Here is a 23106-nt window from a genome sequence, read left to right as displayed (position 1 = left end):
ACACTTCCAAAGCTTTGCTAGATGTTTGAAACACTGTAAAGTTTTTTTTTATTCCAACATCACCAGGACACACACATATTTGTGCACATACACATGCACCACAGCTTCAGCACAAATACAACCCCATAGGAACCTCAGTCCCTCAGTGTGAGTGGTCTTAGGAGACAAACCAGACTCCTGGCACTTCCAGATGGGCAGGAAATAAATCCCTAGGAATAAATCATAACAGCAACACATACTGTACTTATATGGCTGTTTCGCACAGATTAATTCAAACCTACAAGAATCCTATTAAAACCTGGTTCAGTGGCCTGCTCCTATAGTCCGGCTACTAGGATCACTTAAATCCAGAAGTTGAAGACCACGCTGGGCAATGTAGAGAGGCCTTGGCTTAAACAAAATCCCAAAATATAAAACAACAAATTTACTTAAGCCTGGCGCCGGTGCCACACGACTATAATCCTACTCAGGAGGCTGAGATTTGAGGATTGCGGTTCGAAACCAGATAGAGCAAGAAAGTCCGGTAGCCACTTATCTCCAATTAATCACAGAAAAAGCCAGAAGTGGTGCTGTGGCTCAAGTGGCAGAGTGCTAGCCTGGAGCAAAAGGAGCTCAGGAACAGTGCTCAGGCCCTGAGTCCAAGGCCCAGGACTGGCAACAAAACAAAACAAAACACCCCAAAACACCCAAAAAACAAAACCACCCACGAAGCTGATGTGGATTTCTCCATTCACCTAGCATGCATGTAGTGGGGCACCAGGAGCACTTCTGTGTTAAGGAGGAAAGTTCGGACATCACTAAGAAATAGACTTGAGGGCTGGGAATGTGGCCTAGTGATAAAGTGCTCGTCTAGTATACATGAAGCCCTGGGTTCGATTCCTCTGCACCACATATATAGAAAAAAGCCGGAAGTGGCGCTGTGGCTCAAGAGGTAGAGTGCTAGCCTTGAGCAAAAAGAAGCCAGGGACAGTGCTCAGGCCCTGAGTCCATGCACCAGGACTGGCAACAAAAACAAACAAACAAAAGAAATAGACTTGAAAATCTAGCTTCTGGATTGGAGCCAATGTTTAACCCACCAGTGCCGCGAAGCTATTACCGGTAAAAAGGACCAGGGACAGCGCCTTGGCCCTGAGTTCAAGCCGCAGGACCGGCAAAAGCAGTTATAATCATCTCTCTGCAGTTCGGGCGGGAAAGCTGGGGTCTCCGATTGGCCTCCCAGGACCCCCAGCTCCAGCTTCCCGGTCCGGTGCTCGCCACCCCAAATCCCACACCCCCATTCCCGGCACCCCGCACCCCCAACCGGCCGCACGAAGCGTTTCCCAGTTAGGACTCAAGGCTGGCTCATCCGGAGGCGGGGCCAATGCTGTTCCTTTCTCCTATTGGTGAATATTACCTTGTGGGTGGGACTTACCAGAACGGCCCTTCTTGATTCGCTGTCTCTCTCTGGTGGCCCGTCACCCGGAAGCTCTCTGGGTCAACATGGCGGCGCCCATCGCTAAGACGGAGCCGGCCTGGCGTCCATGGCCAGCCGCGTGAGGAGGTGAGGTTGCGCGTGGAGGGGGAAACGAACTGCATTTGCTGGGAGTGCTGGGGGGGGGTCACGAGGGCCCCCGTCCTGTGTCTAGAAGTACGGGAGGGCGTTCTCATGGAGGGCCCCGGCTGTCAGGTGACCGCCTGTGACCTTCTGAGGGGAGCGGGAAGAGTTCCCTGGGCAACCTAGTGATTCCTTTCCGACCGTTGTGGCTCAGCGAGGTTAGGGCTGTCGCCCGAGATTACACAGCCGTCGGCCGCGAGGCTGGCCCTGGAACCTGTTTCTACGAGGACCCTCCAGTGCTGGCGGCCGGCCTGCCTCGGGGCTCCGGTTTATAGTGTTTTCATTAAAACAACGCTTCTTTGGTATTTGTTAGGCAGTAATTTATCATATGCCAGGCCCTGCCCCGATGCTGGAGACACAGCAGGGAGAAGGACACCCTCAAATCCCTTATTTCCGGAGGGTGGGAGACATTGTACAAACCAGAAATAAAACAAAGCCTGGGTGCTTGGTGGCTCACGCCAGTCATCCTCTTCTCAGGAGGCTGAGATCTGAGGATTGCCAGGCAAAGCCAAGCAAGACAGAAAAGTCTGAGGCTCCTATTTCCAGTGCACCAGCAAAAAGCCAGAAGTGGAGCTGTGGTTCAAGCGGGAAAGTATTAGCCTTGAGCAAAAGGACCGTGCCCAGGTACTGAGTTCAAGCCCCAGGACTGGCACAAAAACAAAAACATAAATGCATACATACATAGCAAGCCAGGTGACAATGGCTCACAACTATCATTCGAGCTACTCAGGAGGCTGAGATCTGAGGATCATGTTTTGAAGCCAGTCTGGGCAGTAGTCTGTGAGACTCTTATCTCCACTGAACTACCAAAAGAGATTGAGGTGGTAGCACACTAGCCTTGAGCAAAAAGAAGCTCAGGGACAGTGCCCAGGCTCTGAGTTCAAGCCCCAAAACTGGCACCAAAATAAATAAATAATAAATAAATTGATTTTTTTTATTTTTTGCCAGTCATGGGTCTTTCACTTGGGGCCTGGGCACTGTCCCTGAGCTCTTTCGCTCAAGGCTAGTGCCCTACCACTTGAGCCACAGCTTTACCTCACCTCCTGGTGATTAATTGGAGATAAGAGTCTCATGGACTTTCTTGCTAGGGCTGGTTTGAACTGCATTCCTCAGATCTCAGCCTCCTGAGTAGCTAGGATTACAGGCATGAACCATCAGCAATGGGCTCAATATTGTGGGTTTTTGTTTTTTTTTTTCCAAATGATCCAGTAGAGAAGGGACCATTCATGAACAAATTCCTGCTGAGAGACAATCCTTTGGCCCTTTAGAAGCAGGGCCTGGGACCGGAAGTCACCTAAGCCAATCTGGGGGCCCAGGAATCATGCAGACTGGCCAGCTTTCCATGAATTCTCCCTGCGCTGGTAGACTGCCACACTAATGCTATCTCATCTCCTCACCAGGTGCTGGTCTGACTAGCTGAGGCATGAGCTGGATGCGGGCCATCCTGCTGGCCCCGGGCCTTTCAAAGGCCTGGGGAGGCATCTGTGGGACTACCCTCACAGGATCCCCCTTCTCTCAGGTAACTGCCAGCTGGGGATTCACTGTGGGGCATGGAGGGAGAAAGGCTTGTGGGCTTGCTTTTTGCCTACCAGATTGGACCTAAGGAAGCCCTTTCTGAAATGAGGCGCCGGTAGCTTCACTTGAGTCAGTTCTTTTTTTTTTTTTTTTTTTGGCCAGTCCTGGGGCTTGGACTCAGGTCCTGAGCACTGTCCCTGGCTTCTTTTTGCTCAAAGCTAGCACTCTGCCACTTAAGCCACAGCGCCACTTCTGGCCGTTTTCTGTATATGTGGTGCTGGGGAATCGAACCCAGGGCCTCATGTATACGAGGCAGGCACTCTTGCCATTAGGCCATATCCCCAGCCCTTGAGTCAGTTCTTATACTTTTTTTTTTTTTTGGTCGGTTGGGGGCTTGAACTCTGGGCCTGGGCACTGTCCCTGAGCTCTTCAGCTCAAAGCTAGTGCTCTACCACTTGAGCCACAGCACCACTTCTGGTTTTCTGGTGGTAAATTGGAGATAAAGAGTCTCCTGGACTTTCCTGCTCAGGCTGCCTTCCAACTGCGATCCTCAGGTCTCAGCCTCCTTAGTAGCCAAGATCACAGGTGTGAGCCACTGGTGCCTGGCATCTGTAGGTGTAGGCGCTTTTGATGCAGCTCTTGCGCCTGCTTGAAAGCTGGACCCAGAACATTGATCTAACTTCCACTGCCAGCCGTCATCTTGCTGGACTTTGGTGTGTGTGTGTCAGTACGGGGTACAAGGTGCTGCTCCTTAGCTCTTTCACTCAAGGCTGGCACTCTACCACTTGAGTTACAGCACCATTTCCAGCTTTTTCTGTGATTCATTGGAAATAAGTCTCATGGACTTTCCTGCCCAGGCTGGCTTTGAACAATCCTCAGATCGCAGCCTCCTGAGTGGCTGGGATTATAGGCTGGTTTTATTTGAGGCAGGGAGTGCTGGGACTGCAGACATGCACTACCACACAGTACTTGGTGATCCTGGCTTTCTAACCGTAGTGCTATGCTTCCGCAGAGGCCCTTACAATGACCACCATCCCCTCTTACAGCAAATGGATCTGGCACCCCCAACCCCGCCCAGTCACTGGGAGGTGCCAGATCCCAACACCCACCCCCACCCTACCCCCGTCCCCAGGTGCCACTCCAGGCTTCCCGGGGCCTGCATTGCAGTGCTTCTGCTCACCGGGAGCCACCTGCCCCACGAGCCCCCGAGCCGGCCAGGGCACCGGAGCCTGGGGAGGAGGAGCTGTTCGCACCTGGCAGGGCCCTGGGCCCAGGCGGCTTCGCACAAGCCCTGCATGCCTTCACCCGGCACAGCGTGCGCCGGCGCGGGCTCGTGGACTTCATCTACCTGGCGCTGCGCAAGATGCCCGAGTTCGGCGTGCAGCGGGACCTGGCTGCCTACAACCAGCTGCTTGACGTCTTCCCCAAGGAGGTCTTCCGGCCCCGCAACATCTTCCAGCACATCTTTGTGCACTACCCGCGGCAGCAGGAGTGCGGGCTTGCCGTCCTGGAGCAGATGGAGCGATTTGGTGAAGCCCCCCAGCCTGGAGATGCCCCAGTACCCCCCGGCCCTGGCTTGCAGGCACCCTGGCACCCCCTCTTCCCAGTCTCCTCCTCCTCTTTGTTCTTTTTTTTTTTTTTTTTGCCAGTCCTGGGGCTTGGACTCAGGATCTGAGCACTGTCCCTGGCTTCTTTTTGTTCAAGGCTAGCACTCTACCACTTGAGCCACAGCGCCACTTCTGCCCATTTTCTATATATGTGGTGCTGAGGAATCGAACCCAGGGCTTCATGTATATGAGGCAAGCACACTTGCCACTAGGCCATATTCCCAGCCTCCTCCTCTTTGTTCTTTCTTGAAGCCAGAGCTTGCTGTGTGGCTTTGAACTCAGTCCACTCATCTCCGTCTTCCAAGTGTCAGGACCACAGGCGTGTTCCACACCCCTGGACTCCATCCCTCACTGCCTCCTTCTTTATACCTCCAATACCCATCCCCTGACCTCAGTCTTCTCCCTCTCCCTGGCCCAGGAGTCATGCCCAACAAAGAAACAGAGTTCCTGCTGATTCAGATATTCGGACGCAAAAGCTACCCCATGCTCAAGTACCTGCGCATGAGGCTGTGGCTCACCCGATTCCAACACGTCAACCCATTCCCTGTGCCGCGTGACCTGCCCCAGAACCCCGTGGACCTGGCAAGGCTGGGTCTGCGGCACGTGGAGCCCGACCTCAGTGCCCGGGTCACCGTCTACCAGGTATCAGTTCCAGTCTACACCTCAGCAGCATCCCATCACCATTCCTCAGGGTTCCCCTTCACTCACTTGGGCAGGCAGTACAGAACCAATGAGTTCTCATCCCCTGCCCAAGTGAGACTTTAATCTGTTCAGTGGCTACAACAAAGAACCCTAGGTTGGGTGTGTTCATTCCTTGTTTGTTGTAATAGGAAAGTACCCGAGGGCTGGGGGTGTAGGCTGTGGTGTAGGAGGCCCCAGGCCTCCATGCCAGCACTGGGGGCTGGAGGGCATGTATTTAGCTAGAAGTCCAGCTTGAGTGGTGTCCATGTCTTTGCTTCAGATGGGCACATATATAGAAATCACTTGGAGCCTGGTCCTGGTGGCTCACGCCTATAATCCTAGCTACTCAAGAGGCTGAAATCTGAGGATCGTGGTTCAAAGCCAGCTGGGGCAGAAAAATCCGTAAGACTCATCTCCAAGTAACCTCCAGAATACCGGTGCTATGGCTCAAAGTGATAAGGTGCTTAGAAGTTCAGGAACAGCACCCAGGCCCTGAATTCAAGCCCCAAGGACCCCCCTCCCTTCCCCCCACCAAAAAAAAAGTCACTTGGCAAGTCAGAAAGCCAGGGAAACTTAGGCCATGCTCACTCCCATTTTAGTTTTTCTTTTTCCTTAAGTAGTTAAGCATGAGATAGATGTCCTTTATTCCCCTCCACCCTATTCTCCTTTCCTTGAGATAATTGTCCTTACTCATTTTTTTTTCTTTTTGGTGCCAGTCCTAGTCTCACTCAGCTTTTTCAGTCACGGCTGGCATTCTGTCACTTGGGCCACAGCTCTACTTCTTGCTTTTTGGTGGTTAATTGAAGATGAGTATATTTTGGGTTTGTGTGCCCAGAGTTGGCTTCAAACTATGATCCTCAGATCTCAGCCCCCTGAAGTTAGGATTATAGATGTGAGCCACTGGAGCCTGGCTTATTATTAGTCTGTCAGGGGTCTTGAACTCAAGGACTGAGCACTGTCCCTGAGCACTTTTGCTCAAGGCTAGCACTCTACCACTTTGAGCTACAGTACCACTTCCGGTTTTCTGGTGGTTAATTGGAGACAAGAGTCTCATGGACTTTTTTGTCCAGGTTGGCTTGAAACCACTGTCCTCAAAGCTCAGCCTCCTGAGTAGCTGGGATTACAGAAGTGAGCCCACAGCCCCCCGGTTATGGAACCTAGGGCCTTCTGTATGCTAGGTAAGCATCTTCCCACTGAGCTGCACCCCACTGAGCTAAACCCCTGCTTTAGGGTTTGAGTGCCTTCTCTAGAGAGACTGAGGCACTGAGGTACAGTGACTTGGTTGAGGCCACATAGCCTGTGACACAGCCATGATTTTAATATAGGTAGGTGGCTCCAGGGTGCCCTCAGTGTGAGTCTCACTGCGTGTGTGTGCACATGCACCAGTCCTAGGGCTTGAACTCAGGGCCTAGGCACTGTCCCTGAACTTGTTTTGCTCAAGGCTGGTGCTCTACTACTTGAGCCACAGCTCTACTTCTGGATTTTTTTGGGTGGTTGATTGGAGCTAAGAGTCATATGAGCCCATGCTGGTGGCTCACGCTTATAATCCTAACTATTCTTCAGTAGGAGGAAGAGATCTGGGCACTATGGTTCAAAGTCAACCCAGGCAAGAAAATCTGACTTTTATATCCAGTTAATCACAGAAAAGGCCTGCGTGCCAGTGGCTCACGCCTGTAATCCTAGCTACTCAGGAGGCTGAGATCTGAGAATCAGGGTTCAAAGGCAGCCCAGAAAATTCCACGAGACTCTTATCTCCAATAAATCATTCAGAAAAGACCAGAAGTGGCACTGTGGCTCAAGTGGTAGAGTGCTAGAGCACAGAGGCTCAGGGACAGTGTCCAAGCCCTGCGTTCAAGCCCCAAGACCAGCAAAAAAAGAAGAAAAGAAAAAGCTGGAAGTGGTAGAGTGCTAGCCTTGGGCAAAAATGGAGTTTAGAGACAGAGCCCAAGCCCTGAATTCAAGCCCCACCACCAACTAAAAAAGAAAAAGAGTTTCAGGGACTTTTCTGCCCAGGCTGGCTTTGAACCATGACTTCTCAGCTTCCTGAGTAGCTAGAATTACAGGCATTGGTGCCCAGCCAGTGAGACCATCTTAAATGTTGCTAGCTGTGACTGTATTGGACAGAAGGGAAGAGGGGACTGGTTAAAGTGACGTGCAGGAACTGGCAGAGGTGTCCTGGATGTCCTAGCATCCCCGAGGCTTCCGTCTTTGTCTTCTGGTGCTAGATGGGCCCGGGTACCACAAGCTTGCATCCCGCTCTTCTCATAGATGCCTTTGCCCAATGATGTGACAAGCACAGAGGAGGCCACAAAACCCCATATTGTCGGTAAGGCCCCAAGCACATGGCAGCTGACTTGCTCCGTCCCTGCCCATTCCCCCAGGACCTGTGACAGGTGGGCTCCCTGGGCCTTTGGGAGCCAGTACATCATTTCACTCCAGGAATCCAGAGTCCTGATCAGCAGGCGGCCCTGGCCCGCCACAACCCGGCCCGGCCTGTCTTCGTGGAGGGTCCCTTCTCCCTGTGGCTACGTAACAAGTGTGTCTATTACCACATCCTCAGAGCTGACCCACTACCCCCTGAGGAGAGGGTGAGAGCTCCGCTCCAAATGGCATGTGTAGCCCTGGTGGGTGGGCTCTACTGGGCAGGGAGGCTGCAAAATCCTGGGCCTCTGACCCTGCCTGCTCCCTGCACCCTGAGATAGGAAACGGAGGAGATCCCTGAGGAATGGAACCTCTACTATCCCATGAAGCTGGACCTAGAGTATGGCAGGAGCGGCTGGGATGACTATGAATTTGACATGGATGAAGGTGAACATTTGGCTGGGCAGGGCTCAGCACTCCACAAGATGTGTGGTGTCTGGGGACCAAGGCTGAGACACCCCCCCCCACTCAGTACGCGTTTGCCTAAGTCGTGGGCCTCCAGAATAGGCTGTCACTCCTTCCAGCACTGTCCTTCCATACTAATCATCTGGTCATCCCCAGGTCAGCTGGGAGTCAGGCAAGTTATGTTTTGGGGAAATTAAGAGAGTAGGGGGTACCCAGAATCCAGAAGAAGCAAGCTGCCTGGACCTTGTAAGTATGAGATGTGTGTACTCCAGGCAGAGGGGACAGGTGGTGCGGAGATGTGGAGACACTCCACACAGATGCTTCCTCCACAGGAGGCTGGGATTTCCTAAAGGGCAGTGGGCAGGGGGTGAGGGGGCTGCCGCACCCCACTGCACAAACTCTCTCTGCCAACAGTGGAAGAAGGCCCCATCTTCGCCATGTGCATGGCAGGAGCAAACGACCAGACCACACTAGCCAAGTGGATCCAGGGCCTGCAGGAGACCAACCCAGCCCTGGCCCAGATCCCCGTGATCTTCCGCCTGGCAAGGGTTTCAGGGGAGCTCTTGACGTCCTCAGGAATAGAAGAGCCACCTGAACCCCTTTCCACGGGTGACCAGGACGATGACAACCATCAGCGACAGCAGCAGAGCCACAGGGGATCCTGAGCAGGCATAAGGGCACAGGCTGCTGCTTGTGGAGGCCGTGGACTAGCGTGGGCCGAGGGTGAACTTTTGAGTGTACAGAAAATAAAAATATTCTTGCTTGGGGCTGCCTTCCCTCCTCTCTGGCAATGGTAGCATCCCTTCCCCTTGATCTCCCTCCCCAGGGCCAGAAGTTTGGGGCGCTCCACACGGGTCGCACCTACTCCACAGGTTGTGTGGACCCCTCTCCCTCCATCGCTCTGGGTCTTGGCACAAATATCAGCCCTTCTTTTAACGAAATCAGAAGATTAGCCGAGTCTGGGTGCCGCTGGCTCAGGCCTGTAATCCTAGGTATTCAGGTGGCTGAAATCAGAGGACTGCGGTTCGAAGCCAGTCCCGGAAAGAAAGACCGAGAGACGTATCTCCAATTGCGAGCAAAAGGCCATAAGTGGAGATGGAGATGTGGGTCAAGTGGTAGAGCACTCGCCTTGAACGAAAAGACTCGGGGACAGCGCCCAGGCCCCCGAGTTCGAGTCCCAGACCGGCACGCACACACAGTTAACTCACAGGAGGAGCCAAGCGGGGACGCGCGCATGCGCAGCTCCGGCTCCCAGGCCTCCTTTGGTGCCGACGGGCAGAGAGAGGCCGTGAGAAATTTCCCGGCGGCGCGGAAGATGCGCGCCACTTCCGGCAGGGCTCCTAACAACAGGGGAGGCTGGTAACCAGGGTGGGGGGGATGGCGGAGCGGGTCCCGGAGCCTGAGGCGGAGGCGGAGGCTGAGGCGGGCGCGGGCGGGGAGGCGGCGGCGGCCGAGGAGGGAGCGGCGGGCCGCAAGGCGCGCGGCCGGCCTCGGCTCACGGAGTCGGACCGGGCTCGGCGGCGGCTTGAATCCCGGAAGAAGTACGACGTGCGGCGCGTGTACCTGGGCGAGGCGCACGGACCCTGGGTGGACCTGCGGCGCCGCAGCGGCTGGAGCGACGCCAAACTCGCCGCCTACCTCATCTCGCTGGAGCGCGACCAGCGCAGCGGGCGACACGGGTGAGGGGGCCCGGCGAGGGAGGGCGATAGAAAGGGAGGGAGCGCGCGCCGGAGGAGACGCCCCCGCCCTCGCGCCGTTGGCCACGCCCACCCCTCAGGACGGCCCGCACCCTGCACCTGCGAGCTCCGCCCCGGGGCCCCAGTTGCGGGCCTGGGTCTCCCACGGCCTGACTCTGGACGCGCCTGGCTCGCGGCTCCCCCCCCAATCCTCGACTGCCCAATCCCAGGATGCGCCCAGCCTCTTGGCCCGCCTTCTGAACGCGAGGCCCCGCCCTCTAGAACTCTGGCTGACCAATGGTAGCCTAGCCCCACCTCCAGACATTGTAATTACCCAATGCCTGGAGAAGTGTTCCCGCGTCCTGAGGCAGCTCTGGGATTTCACGGCTCTCCAAAACTCCGCGATTGGCCTGGGACTCCGATTAGACCTGATGTTCTAATGCCCTGTGTGGACTGAGCTTGGCCCATCTATCTGAGGTCCCCTCAAATCTACTGTGGACAGAAAGGCCTGAGTTAGCTGGTCAAGTGGAGGATAGAGGTATCGTGGATGAAGTTTTTACCTGGGACAAATGAGTTAAAGAGACCGGCGGTGTGGCTTAGTGGTGAGAGAGCTTGCCTAACACATGCAAGGCCCAGGATTGCATCCCCAGCACCACAAATAGAAAACAAGTTAGAATGTCGAAAATATGCAATGACCTTAGAACAGGGCTGGGCTGGGTGAGCCCTGTGAATGGTAGCTGTTACAATGATGGAAACGGTGTTGAAGTGAAATCTTGTTCTCTGCTATGTATGTTTCTCTGGGAGTTAATCACTAGATCTTGCTAAACCGCACCCAACTCCTGTAGAGGATTTGAACCCCGGGCCTTTTGCTCACTGAGCTGGTGCTCTTTCACCCCAGGCCTGCTTTTGCCAGTTAATTGCAGATAGAGTCTGTGAGACTTTTCTGCCTAGACTGGCTCCAAATTTGGTCCTCCAGATGTCAGCCTCCTGAGTTGCTAGAATTATAGTTGTGAGCTACCAGTGCCTCAACTAACAGGAGGTGTTTTTGTGCCAGTCTTGGAGCTGGAACTCATATCCTGCACATTGGTCCTGAGTTTTTCTGCCCAGCACTGATACTCTACCACTTGAGTCATACCTCCACTGTGGGCTTTTTGATAGTTCATTGAGAAAAGTCTCCCAGTCATTCCTGCCTGGGCTGACTGAACAGTGAACCTCAGATTCCTCTCTTCTGCATAACTAGGCACTCGCAGGAGGTTTTCTTTTTCTTTTTTTTTTTTTTTTAATAGGATTTGCTGGAGGTGGAACCCTGGGCTTCTCTTACACTAAATCCTCACACTACCACTGAGCTATACCTCCAGGCAGGCAATTAATAACCTCCAATTAATCATCTAATCTATAATTAAGTGCCAAAAATAGAGTGCTAGCTTTGATCTATTTTGTTTTTGTTTTTTGCCAGTCCTGGGGCTGGAACTCAGGACCTGAGCACTGTCCCTGGCTTCTTTTGCTCAAGGCTAGCACTCTACCACTTGAGCCACAGCACCATTTCTGGCTTTATTCTATATATGTGGTGCTGAGGAACTGAACCAAGGGCTTCAGGTATACGGGGCGAGCACTTTACCACTAGGCCATTTTCCCAGCCCCTGCTAGCCTTGATTTAAAAAGCTAAAGGAGCCAGGCACCAGTGCCTCATACCTGTCATCCTAGCTACTCAAGAGGCTGAGATCTGATGATCTAGCTTCAAGGCCAGCCAGGTCAGAAAAGTTCTGGTGAGATTCTTTCTCCAATGAACCACTCAAAAAACTGGAAATGGCACTGTGGCTCAAAGTGGTCGAGTGCTAGCCTTGAGGAAAAGAAGCTCAGGGACAGCACCCAGGCCCTGAGTTCAAACCCCATGATGGACAGAAAAAGAAAAAAAAACACTAAGGGACAGTACCCTTAGGCTCTGAGTTCAAGCCCCATAGTAGTGTGTGTGTGCACATGCGCGCGCACACTCACACACACACACAAAAGACCCCTGACATGTTGGAGGCACACAGTCACGATGTTGAGCCATAGGCAGAGTGGGAAGTCCAGGAGACAGGTGGGTCTGACATCTGAGTCCTCTGATGGCCCGGGCTGGCTGCAGGTAGGACTGGCTCACTGCAAAGCCAGCCATCCAGGGTGTGGCCTGACCCTCTTCCGCCAGTGCCTAGGGAACAGCATGGATTCTGACACCAGCTCTACACATTACTTATAGAACAAGTGCCCAGAACTGAAGGGCTCAAAGCCCCAGAAACCTACCACCTCCCAGCTCTGTAGATCAGGAGCCTGGTACATTGTTACAGGGTCCTCCACTCAGGCTGACGAGGCCAAACTCGAGGGGTTAGCTGCCAGCTGAGAGGTGCTACCTCATCCTGACAACCTTCTGATCTTCTTTGTCATGGGTCAGGACACAGCCCACTTGGACCTAAACTCACCCTCATTGCGTCTCTCTGTTACAGGAAGCCTTGGGAGCAAGTCCCCAAAAAGCCAAAGCGGAAGAAAAGTAAGTAGCATTTGCTTCTGCCTAGTAGGGGCCAGGAGAGGGGTGGGAGAACGAGGAAGGCCCAGAGAGGCCAAGATACTGCCATAGTCTGCACAGTCAGATGGCCTTGCCAGACCCCCACCTCACACCTACCACCTGAATGTGCCCTTTGCCCCCCTGTGTGGAGTGGCCAGGGCCAGCTGAGCAGAGGGGGCAGCTTGTGCCAAGATGCAAGGTGTGCCTTGCCTCCAGCCTAGGATATGGAGGGATAGAAGGCCGACTGTACAAGGAGTGATTTCCAGGAGATCTTAGGGACCCCTCAGAGTTCTGCCTATCACATCCTGTCCACATCCCTTATCTGCTTCTATATTCTCCATCCTTGGGACCTGAGATGGGGCACCTACACTGGAACAAGCCCCAGCCAGCCAGGCCCAAGCCCTGTGGTTGAGATCAGTGGGCTGAGACCCACACAGCAGCGGTGAGCCCCCCCACCCCCCGCTGTTGCCTCTTTCAGTGTCCTGCACACAGGGTAGGGCTAAGACCTTCTGCCTGGGGGAAATAGATGGGGACTAGGTGCTGGTGGTGGCTCACACCTGGGATCCTAGCTACTCAAGAGGCTGAAATCTGAGGATCGACATTTGAAGCCAGCCTGGGCAGGAACAGCTGTGAGACTTTTATTTCCGTTAACCATCAAAAAGCCAAAAGAGGATCTGTGGCTCAAGTGGTAGAGTGCTAGTGTTGAGCACAACAAAGGTCAGGGACAGAAACTAGGCCCTGAGTTCAAACCCCAAAAGAAGGAAGGTAGTAAAAGAGAGAGGGAGGAAAGAAGGGAGGGACAGAAAAGAAGAGGGAAAGGGCCGGGGAGTGCTGGGGAATGCCACTGTTGTCCTTCCAGTTCCCAGGGGGCTGTGGACCCTGAGCCTAATCCTGAAGTCTGAGGGCCTCTTCCAGACCCCTCCTCATCTCTCACTCCTGAGGCTGGGGGCACACACCTCCCTTCCACTTGGAGGAGGGACCTGCATCAGTCACACTTGTCATGGCCCAGCCCTGTGACTCCCCCTCCCCAGAGGAGGCAACCAGGGTGCAGAGAGATTGAGTCCCTTGCCTGGCACCACCCAGCTAGGAAGTGGCAGAGCCTAGATTTGAACCCAGGCTGTCTGGCCTCGCTGTGCCTCCCTTCCCATAGTTGCCTCTTCTTCGGCATGCATTTGTGTGACAGCCCTTGGACAAAACATAAATGTCCCTTTGGGGGAGCTGCCATTCTGAGGGAGAGGAGGAGAGAGGCAAGAAGCATTTGAGGTACAGATAGTATAGGTACTGCTAGAAAGACAGGGAGGACTTTGGCTTTCCTGGTTTGAGGTAGGAGCACTGTAGACTCTGAGTAAAGCAATGGTAATGATGCCCCCCCATTGCTCCTGGGCGCCCTCTGGTGGCTATGTGGGGGAGTGAGGGCAGATCAAGAGAGAACAAGGCCTCAAAGCTTGCCAGAGGTGCTGATAAAGAGAATTTCAATGCTAAGCACAGGCTGACAGTGCCCCTACTATGTGCTAGGCGCCATGGTTTATACATGATGGCCCTCTGACAACGAGCAATCCCTGTATCTCCACACATGGCACACTGTGTCTCTCCTGTCTGAGCCTCAGTTTCCTCCTCTGGAAAGTGCCCTCCCACGCCCTGTGTTGGCAGGGCGGCGGCGCAACGTGAACTGCCTGAAGAACGTGGTGATCTGGTATGAGGACCACAAGCACCGCTGTCCGTACGAGCCACACCTGGCCGAGCTGGACCCCACCTTTGGCCTGTACACCACCGCCGTGTGGCAGTGCGAGGCTGGCCACCGCTACTTCCAGGACCTACACTCACCCCTCAAGCCCCTCAGCGACTCGGAGCCCGACAGTGACAAAGGTGGGGCCGTGGGGTGAGAACATGGGGGGGTGAGGACATAGGCAGGGGGGTGGGAGAACACCAGCCTGGGCTTTAGGGACAGTGGCCTGAGGCCTTCAGGCCTTGTGGATGTGAGCAAGCCCCACATCACCTGACTGGGGCTGGGCAGGGGCTGGCAAGGGCGCTGCTTTGCTGTGCTCAACACCTCTGATTTGTCTGTACTGAGGTCTGAGCTTAGAGCTTCCAGCTTGTGAAGCAGGTGCTCTGCTCCTGGAACCGCGCCCCTAGCCCTGTGTGGTTGTTTTTCTCATAGTGCCGCCTCACAGCAGGGTCCTCCTGCAGGTACCTCCTGCGTGGCTGGGATGACAGGGGTCACTCAGCACTCCTGGCTTACTTGTGGAGATGGGGGTGAGGGGGAGGTCACTAACTTTTTTGTCTGAGTTCGCCTTGAACCACAGTTCTCCCAGTGTCCAGATTGCAGGCATCAGCCGCCATGCTTGGCCCATTTCCCTTCCCTGATCTCCCATTTCCCCTGCCTCTCTGGCTTTCTCCTGTCTCCTTCCTTCCTCTCTCCTCCTTCCCCCTGCCCCTCCCCCTCCCTTCTGTAGACCACGATGGCCATCCTGGGCAGACTGCCCACTGAGGGCCAAGGAGGGACTCTGGGGAGCATGGAGATCCTGTGAGGTGGGGAGGGCACCCCTGCTACCTCTGGAGCTTGGCATGGCTCGGACGACATGAGACTGGCAGCCAGGCCCAGGGCGGGGCCAGCTACCAGGGCTGGGCCTGCGCTGGCAGGCATCATGGAGCAGGTGGTGTCCCAGCTGGCCGAGGGGAAGCCGTGGGCGAGAGGTGTTCCCGGTGGGTCCCCACGCCCACAGCCATCCCACTGCGTATGGGCCAGGCTCCCAGTGGGCAGGCGTGCTGTGCATCGTGACCGTGCCCCCACACACCTGTCACGTCCCCTCCCCCGGCTCCACCCCAGGACTGCCCCAAACCTCCTCACCGCCCTGGCAGGCACTCAGCTGGGAAAGGGGTGGCAGCCAGAGGACCCCCCTCAGGCCCTCAGCCCCTTGGTTGGTGTGTGCCAGTATCGGGGCTTGAACTCAGAGACTAGGCATTGTCCCTTAGCTTTTTAGCTCAACGCTGGCATTCTGGGTCTTAAGCCACGCTTCCAATCTGGCATTTTGCTGGTTCATGGAGTCTGAAAGACTCTTCTACCTGGGCTGTCTTTTTTTTTTTTTTTTTTTTTTTTTTTTTGCTGGTGCTGGGCCTTGGACTCAGGGCCTGAGCGCTGTCCCTGGCTTCTTTTTGCTCAAGGCTAGCACTCTGCCACTTGAGCCACAGCGCCACTTCTGGCCGTTTTCTGTATATGTGGTGCTGGGGAATTGAACCCAGGGCCTCATGTATACGAGGCAAGCTCTCTTGCCACTAGGCCATATCCCCAGCCCCTACCTGGGCTGTCTTCTTTGAACTGCAGTCCTCCAGATTTCAGCCTTTTGCATAGCTGGGATTACAAGTGGTTATAATTTTAATTCCATATTTATTATTTTTTCTGGTACTGGGGTTTGAACTTGATGTTAGTGCTTGCTCGGGGCTTGCTTGCTTGGCTGGCGATCTACTACTGGACACAGCCTCCGGGCCTTTGGCCTCCTCAGTGCTGGGCGTCTGCTGGGACCTCCTTCCTTCCTTGCAGGGTTATATTCTGGGGGGATGCAGACAGTAAACAAGATAAGCAAACGGGTTGGAGGTGTGGCTCTGTTGGTAGAGCCTAAAAAAGAAAAGATAGGGCTGGGAATATGGCCTAGTGGCAAGAGTGCTTGCCTTGTATACATGAGGCCCTGGGTTTGATTCCTCAGCACCACATATACAGAAAATGGCCGGAAGTGGCGCTGTGGCTCAAGTGGCAGAGTGCTAGCCTTGAGCAAAAAGAAGGCAGGAAGCCAGGGATGGTGCTCGGGCCCTGAGTTCACGGCCTAGGACTGGCCAAAAAAAAAAAAAAGAAAAGAAAAGATAAACAAAATATGGCTTACCTTAGAAGCTAAGTTTGTGTTTAAGGGGCTCCTTGGGACACTGGTCAGGGAAGTCTCTCTGGAAAGGAGCCGTGGGATGGGTCTGCTGGAGGGGAGGGAGAAGTCCTCATGGATATCTAGATAACTGGGTTCTGGCGGAGGAACTGCAAGTGCAAAGGCCCTGAGGCAACATGGCTGCTACATCAACTAGTGGGGAACTGTACCTCTCTGCACCTTGACCTGTCCACCGAGCCTTCCTGGTCAAGAGGTCTTAGGACCCCTGCCCATCTCTATCCAGTCCAGGCCCGGGGTTGGGATCAAGGGTGATAGTCCCCTTCTGATCGTGTGTTTGATCACTTATGTGACCTGTGCAATCAAAAAGATGAGTCAGGGAGGGCCAGGATAAGAAATATGCAATTTGCCAGGCACTGGTGACTCAGGCCCATAATCTCAGCTACTCAGGAGGCTGAGATCTGAGGATCATGTTTCAAAGCCAGCCCAAGAAGGACATCTCATGAGTCTCTTTTTTCTTTTCTTTTTTTTTGTCTGTCCTGGGGCTTGAACTCTGGGCCTGGGCACTGTCCCTGAGGTCTTCATCTCAAGGCTAGTGCTCTACCACTTAAGTCACAGCACCACTTCCAGTTTTCTGGTGGTTCATTGGAGATAAGAGTCTCATGGATTTCCTTTCCTAGGCTGGCTTTGAACCGCAGTTCTCAGATCTCAGTCTCCTGAGTAGCTGGGACTACAGGCATGAGCCACTGGTGCCTGGCCTGAGACTCTTATCCAATGAACCACCAAAAAAGCCAGAAGTAGAGCTAGGGTTCAAGTGGTAGAGTACTAGCTTTGAACAGAATAGTTCAGGAACAGCACCAAGGCTCTGAGTTCAAGCCCCAGGACTGGCATGCAAATACAAAAAAAAAGAAAAACCTAAAAAAACAGTGTCTATCTGGCACCAGTGGCTCATATCTGTAGTCCTAGCTACTCAGGAAGCTGAGATCTGAGGATCACAATTTAAAGCCAGCCCGGGCAGAGCACTAGCCTTGAGCAAAAGAGCTCAGGCCCTGAGTTAAGCCCCATGACTGGAAAAAAAAAAAAGTGTTTTTGTCAGTGACCTCCAGGAAAGTCCAGCAGCCTCTGCCACAATGGTCACGGTCTCCTTTCCTCTTCCTCGCAGTGGGCAATGGCGTAGGGGCCAGCAGCTCCACCTCATCCGGCTCGGGCTCGGGCTCAGACTCTGAGGATGCCCCGGAGGCCCAGCCAGTGAGAGCCGTGGCAGCCACGGCCGCAGCCATCACCCCAAGCAGCCCCGTGGGCAGCAGCGGGCTCATTACGCCCGAGGGCATGCACATTCCCTTCGACGTGCACCACGTGGAGGGCCTGGCCGAGCAGGGCACGCCGCTGGGCCCCAACCCCGCCAGCAGTGGGCCCGAAGCCTTGGAGACTGTGGTGTGTGTGCCAGTCCCCGTGCAAGTGGGTGCGGGCCCCAGCACCCTCTTTGAGAACATGCCCCAAGAAGCACTGGGCGAGGTGGTGGCCAGCTGCCCTGTGCCAGGCATGGTGCCTGGCTCCCAGGTCATTATCATCGCCAGCCCTGGCTACGACGCCCTCACGGCCGAGGGCATTCACCTCAATGTGGCCGCCAGCAGTGGCGCCCCCAGCAGCGGCCTGGGCGAGGAGGTGCCCTGTGCCATGATGGAAGGTGTGGCCGCCTATACCCAGACGGAGCCCCAAGGCAGCCAGCCCAGCAACATGGACACCACCACCATAGCCAAGAAAGGTCTGGGGTGCCCCCTACTGTAGCCCCTGGCAGGGATGGGGGAGGGCCTGGGGGGACAGGAGTGGCCTTGGTATGGCTTCACAATGCCCTTAGTTCCCCACGGACACCTGCCCTGTGTCCACCCCCTAGAGAAGGAGGACCTGTACCTGCTCAAAAGGGAGGAGGAGCCGGTGGCCCCGGTGCTGGCTGAGCTGGCGGCGGCGGTGCCTGAGAGTGCAGAGCCCGAGGATGGGGAGGAGCTGGACGGCGGCGCCATGTCAGCCATCATCTACGAGATCCCCAAGGAACCGGAGAAGTGGGTGCTGGGATGGCCGGGTTGGGGCAAGGTCGAGGAGCCACGTGTAGGCCCCGAGCCTGCCCGGGTTTGATGGCCGCACAGCATGGGCCCTTCCTCCCCAGGAGGCGTCGGAGCAAGCGGTCTCGAGTGACAGATGCAGATGGCCTGCTGGAAATGTTTCATTGCCCCTACGAGGGCTGCAGCCAGGTCTACGTGGCCCTCAGCAGCTTCCAGGTGAGGCTCCCCTTGCCCCTGGGGGTAGGCTGGCACAAGCCCTCACCCCAGCTTCCCGCAAAGCTACCGTCTTGCAAGACATCTGCCTCCTCACCAGCTTGTGCCCACACACTCCCAGAAAGCCCAGCCTCAGCCCATTGCACCAGGACCTCAGGCCCCTGGCTTGCCCTCCAGCTGGACACAGTGCCCAAGGGCAGAGATGGTCCTGTCCCCATGCCTGGCACAGAAGCCAGCACCAGGCTTTTGAGTGTGCCAAGCCATATTCTCACCAAGCCTCTATTGAATGCCTGCTGTGTGCCAAGCCGATATCATGAGTTGAAGTGGAGGGACAAGAGTGAGTGAGCACCCCAGGGAACCCCAGTACTGTGGCAGAGTACTGCAGACATCCATCGATCTAAGCCTCTGGCACCTCACTTTCCCCATCCATGAACTGGCCCAACAGCTTGGCCCTTCCTGGGGTTCACTAATGCCCAGCCACTTCTGGCCTGCAGTGGGGACTTGTTAAAGCTCCCAATCCCTTGCTCAGTAGCCCTGGGAGCCTCCAGGATGGTCCAGGGAGCCCTTCTCCCCTTCAGCCCACGTTCTAACTGCCCTCATCACCCACACTTTCATGAGCCCCTCTGGGGGGCCCACAGCACCCACTTCCTCCTGCCCCTCTCATCCTCAGAACCATGTCAACCTTGTGCACCGGAAAGGGAAGACCAAAGTATGCCCTCATCCTGGATGTGGCAAGAAGTTCTATTTATCCAATCACCTGCGGCGGCACATGATCATCCACTCAGGTCAGGCCTGGCTGGCCAGGGATGAAGGCAGGGCCTGGGAGCCAGGGCTGGAGGAGGCAGGGTCAGACCTTGGCACTTGCTGGCATAGGGGCAAATGTCTCTTCATCCCAGAACTAGGGAGACTGAAGCAGGAGGATCAGGAATTAGAGAGCAGGCCCTGCGAATGTGGCTTAGTGGTAAAGTGCTTGCCTAGCATTCATGAAGCCCTGGGTTTGATTCCTCAGTTCCACATACAGCAAAAGCCAGAAGTGGCACTGTAGCTCAAGTGGTTGAGTGCTAGCCTTGAGCAAAAGAAGCTCAGGGACTCAGGGACAGTGCCCAGGCCCTGAGTTCAAGCCCCAAGACTGGCAAAAACAGAAAGGGAGAAAGAGAAACACCAGCCTAGGCTACTTAGCATGACCCTATATTTAAAAAGAGAAGCTGGGGCTAGTGGTTCACACCTGTAATCCTAGCTACTCAGGAAGCTGAGATCTGAGGCTCTCAGAAGCCAGCCCAAGCCGAAAAGTCCCCATGAAGCTCTAATCTCCAGTTAACCACTAAGAGACCAGAACTGGCACTGTGGCTCAAGTGGTAGAGCATGGAGCATAGAGTCTCCGGAACAGCGCCCAGGCCCTGAATTTAAGCCCCATAACGGACCAACAGGAAAAAGAAAACAGCATGCTGATGGAGACCCCCATTTCCACTTCAGATTGACTCCTGGGACCTGCCAGCTGTCCGGAGTGAGGGGAGCAGGGGAGGCAAGAAGGCTTTTTTTCCATTGGAGATAGTGTCACAGACTTTCCTGCCAGGGCTGGCTTTAAACTGAGATCCTCAGGTCTCAGCCTCCAGAGTAGCTGAGATTTTCATGTGAACTCGCCCTAAGTGCAAATGTAGAGGGCAAATTCAAGCCCATCCTGTCCAGGTCCTCTGCACCCCGTGCCCGCAGGTACCCAAGTTTGAATCCCAGCTCTGCTTGGTGGCATGGCTGGGGAGTTGAGCTGCCACTTTGTATTATCCAACATGGGAAACTGTAGCCCTGGGGGTGATGGGGAATTGGGTAGACCGGTGCTTGGGGCCTGGGAAACGCCTTGAGACCAGCGGCCCACCCCTCAGCGACACCTCCCACTGTCCTCAGGTGTCCGTGAGTTCACCTGCGAGACCTGCGGCAAGTCCTTCAAAAGGAAGAACCACCTAGAGGTCCACCGGCGCACGCACACGGGGGAGACGCCCTTGCAGTGAGTGACAGGCCACGGGGCTGGGGGATTGGGTGGGCGTCCGCTGGGGGCGGGACCTCGCCGGCCAGCCCCGCCCTCACTCCGCCCCGCGCCACCCCGGCTCCCTGCAGGTGCGAGATCTGCGGGTACCAGTGCCGGCAGCGCGCCTCGCTCAACTGGCACATGAAGAAGCACACGGCCGAGGTGCAGTACAACTTCACGTGCGAGCACTGCGGGAAGCGCTTCGAGAAGCTGGACAGCGTCAAGTTCCATACGCTCAAGAGCCACCCGGACCACAAGCCCACTTGACCCGCCCGGCCTCCAACCGCCCCTATTTATTCGTCCGCTTGGACACCGTGACTGGGCCTACCGGCCGGGGAAGAACCCCGAGCAGCTGCTGCGGAAGGAGGCGCCCTCACCCCGTGTGTCCCAGGGCTGGGCCCCCTTCCCTGCCCGGTCAATGGGCTGCGCTACTGGAACTGTGTGTGTGGAGAATGGCGAGATTAAAGCGTGAGAACGGAGATGCCTTTGTCCTAGGTCCGGATGATTAGGGCGAGGGGATGCACCCCTCTCTGTGTCCAGCCGGCTTGATCCCTTCCAGTGCAAGGCAAGGTTGGGGGAGATGGCCCTAGCACCGCACACAGGGCCCTTCCTTCAGCCGTCTCTCCCGCATTCCCGGGGGCTGGCCGCCCTGCACAGTCCCTGCTCCAGAGCGGGTGTGGTTGGGAACTTCCCCCAGGCCTGGTGCTTGCTCCAGGGCTCCTGGAATCCTTCCTACCCTCAGCTCCGAGAGGGGCTCGGGAGGTGTTTGGTACATCTCCGCCCCTGTGAGGACTAGCGCTGCACCGAGCAGAAAACGGAGGCCATGGTTTCGGGGATGCCATTATGATGCGGTCGGGGAGGGCCTTCCTGAGGAGGTGGCATTTGCCCCGAGACCCCAAGACCCGTCCCGGAGGAGAGCTGGGAAAGGCAGATCTCAGAAGGAAAGGGCCGCCAGTGCAAGGCCCAGAGGTAGACATGCTCCTGGAACGGGAAGCCGCCAGGGAAGGGGTGCGGGCAACAGCTGGGCGGAGGCCGCGGCCACCGGGGACCAGGAGGGACGAGGCGCAGCCGCCAGGTGGCGTGCGCGGGCCGCCAGGGCCGCCGGGGCTGCGGCCACGTGACCCCGGGGACTAAGGCTGCCAGCCCGGCACGTGCTCCCGGGAGCCCTGCGGCGCCACGCGCAGATTGGCCCCGTGGGGGCGGCGGCTATGCCTCAGTTTCCGAGTGGGGCCTGGGGCTCCCTCGGCGAGCATAGGCTAAACCGGACAGCGGAAGCCGGCCCCGCGGGGGGCGGGGAGCTCCCACAGTGGCTGGGGGAGCCGGCAGTTTCCATGGGAACCGCAGCGCGGTCTGCGCCCCTGGAAGTGGCCCCGCTCCCGGCACCGCTGCTGACCCGACGGGAGCCCGGAGGAGCACGGGTTGCGGGGTGGAGGATAATAGGCCAGGGCTCGGGACCCCGAGCATCCGCGCCCAGCCGCCCCAGCGAGCCCCAGCGGGGCCGGGCTCGCGGCCACCGCCTCCTGAGGGCACCGGGATTGGCCTGTCCCCACCCTCCGCGCGGAGGCCCCGGCACCAGCTCTCATTGGCTCCGTCTCTGGGGCATCTTCCAGCCATTGGCTCTCTCCGGAGCCGTCTCTGATTGCTCAGTTTAGTCTCTACTCAATTTAGTTCTCTGGACAATCTGGGCACCACAGGAGGAGCGACTTCCAGACAGGGTGGGAGTCTGGGATTCCCCACTCTCCGGCCAGACCGCCCGCCCATAACGAGGCCCGGCCGCTGTCTGTGGTGCTGACGCCCCCATCACCCCAGGGAACCGCACCTCGCTGCCACTCCGACGTACACACACACACACACACACGTGTGCCCCGGTACCAACGAATAAGGAGCCCAGAAAGCCGGGACACGTGCTGGAACAGCCCTACCCACGTGCTAGAGGGGTTCCAAGAAGCACTCATGGCTTCCTCCTGCAGGATTCCAATGGAGGCTGTCTAGAACCCTGAGCCCAAGCCTCTTAACCTTCTTCAGGGCAGTGTGGAATTCCCTTACACTGAAGGGTGCTAGTACCCAATTTGAACTCTAGAGGTATCTGACCCACTCAAAATCCAACCCAGTTACTCTCCAGGCGCTAGATTAGGGCCAACCGCATTAATCACTTCCTTTTCTTCCTCTTTTTTCTTTGCGGGTCTAGGGGTTTAAATTCGGTTCCTAGGTGCTGTCCCTGCTCTCCTTTTTGCTCAAGGCTAGCACTCTGCCACTTGAGCCCCCGCGCCACTTCCGTCTTTTTCTGTGATTAATTGGGGATACGAGTCTCATGGACTTTACTTGCCCTGGCTGGCCTAGGTCAAACGAGATCCTCAGATCTCAACCTCCGGAAGTCTCCGATGCCCTGCCCCCCTTGTCGTCCTGAGAAGACCGAGTTCCTCACTCCAGTTCCCCCTGCTCAGCGCTAATGATGCTTCTCACCTCTGCATGCTGTCGTCCTGATTCTTAGTCCCTTTCAGTGCTCTCT

General features: G+C 56.0%; 2 protein-coding genes across 3 annotated transcripts; both read left to right on the top strand.

Moving 5' to 3' along the window:
* Positions 1-1452: 1452 nt before the first annotated feature.
* On the top strand, positions 1453-8990 carry Ecsit (ECSIT signaling integrator). 2 transcript variants are annotated; one of them, XM_048342272.1, is made up of 8 exons: positions 1453-1540; positions 2995-3113; positions 4242-4638; positions 5135-5358; positions 7666-7723; positions 7837-7985; positions 8100-8205; positions 8638-8990. In XM_048342272.1, the coding sequence occupies exons 2-8, from the start codon at positions 3018-3020 to the stop codon at positions 8886-8888; spliced, it is 1281 nt and encodes a 426-aa protein (XP_048198229.1). In that variant the 5' UTR covers positions 1453-1540; positions 2995-3017; the 3' UTR covers positions 8889-8990. The 2 variants fall into 2 exon arrangements, with proteins under 2 accessions (XP_048198229.1, XP_048198230.1); XM_048342273.1 differs by lacking the exon at positions 1453-1540 and adding an exon at positions 2155-2218.
* Positions 8991-9305: 315 nt separating this feature from the next.
* Znf653 (zinc finger protein 653) lies at positions 9306-21051 on the top strand. The gene is made up of 9 exons (XM_048342243.1): positions 9306-9902; positions 12380-12423; positions 14089-14304; positions 17467-18069; positions 18199-18364; positions 18469-18580; positions 19248-19362; positions 20477-20576; positions 20687-21051. Exons 1-9 carry the CDS (start codon positions 9601-9603, stop codon positions 20862-20864), a joined length of 1836 nt encoding a protein of 611 aa, XP_048198200.1. The 5' UTR covers positions 9306-9600; the 3' UTR covers positions 20865-21051.
* Positions 21052-23106: the final 2055 nt, after the last annotated feature.

This window comes from Perognathus longimembris, chromosome 3, assembly GCF_023159225.1.
Source record: "Perognathus longimembris pacificus isolate PPM17 chromosome 3, ASM2315922v1, whole genome shotgun sequence".
Taxonomy (NCBI): domain Eukaryota; kingdom Metazoa; phylum Chordata; class Mammalia; order Rodentia; family Heteromyidae; genus Perognathus; species Perognathus longimembris.
This window is presented reverse-complemented; position numbering and strand designations above follow the sequence as displayed.

Excerpts from the sequence above, each read along its gene's own strand:
- Ecsit (XM_048342272.1), top strand. The coding sequence starts at position 3,018 with ATGAGCTGGATGCGGGCCATCCTGCTGGCCCCGGGCCTTTCAAAGGCC. Across the intron at positions 4,639-5,134 it reads GGAGCAGATGGAGCGATTTG|GAGTCATGCCCAACAAAGAA; the intron begins GTGAAGCCCCCC and ends TCCCTGGCCCAG. Across the intron at positions 7,724-7,836 it reads CACAAAACCCCATATTGTCG|GAATCCAGAGTCCTGATCAG; the intron begins GTAAGGCCCCAA and ends ATTTCACTCCAG.
- Znf653 (XM_048342243.1), top strand. The coding sequence starts at position 9,601 with ATGGCGGAGCGGGTCCCGGAGCCTGAGGCGGAGGCGGAGGCTGAGGCG. Across the intron at positions 9,903-12,379 it reads CAGCGCAGCGGGCGACACGG|GAAGCCTTGGGAGCAAGTCC; the intron begins GTGAGGGGGCCC and ends TCTCTGTTACAG. Across the intron at positions 19,363-20,476 it reads GCACATGATCATCCACTCAG|GTGTCCGTGAGTTCACCTGC; the intron begins GTCAGGCCTGGC and ends CACTGTCCTCAG.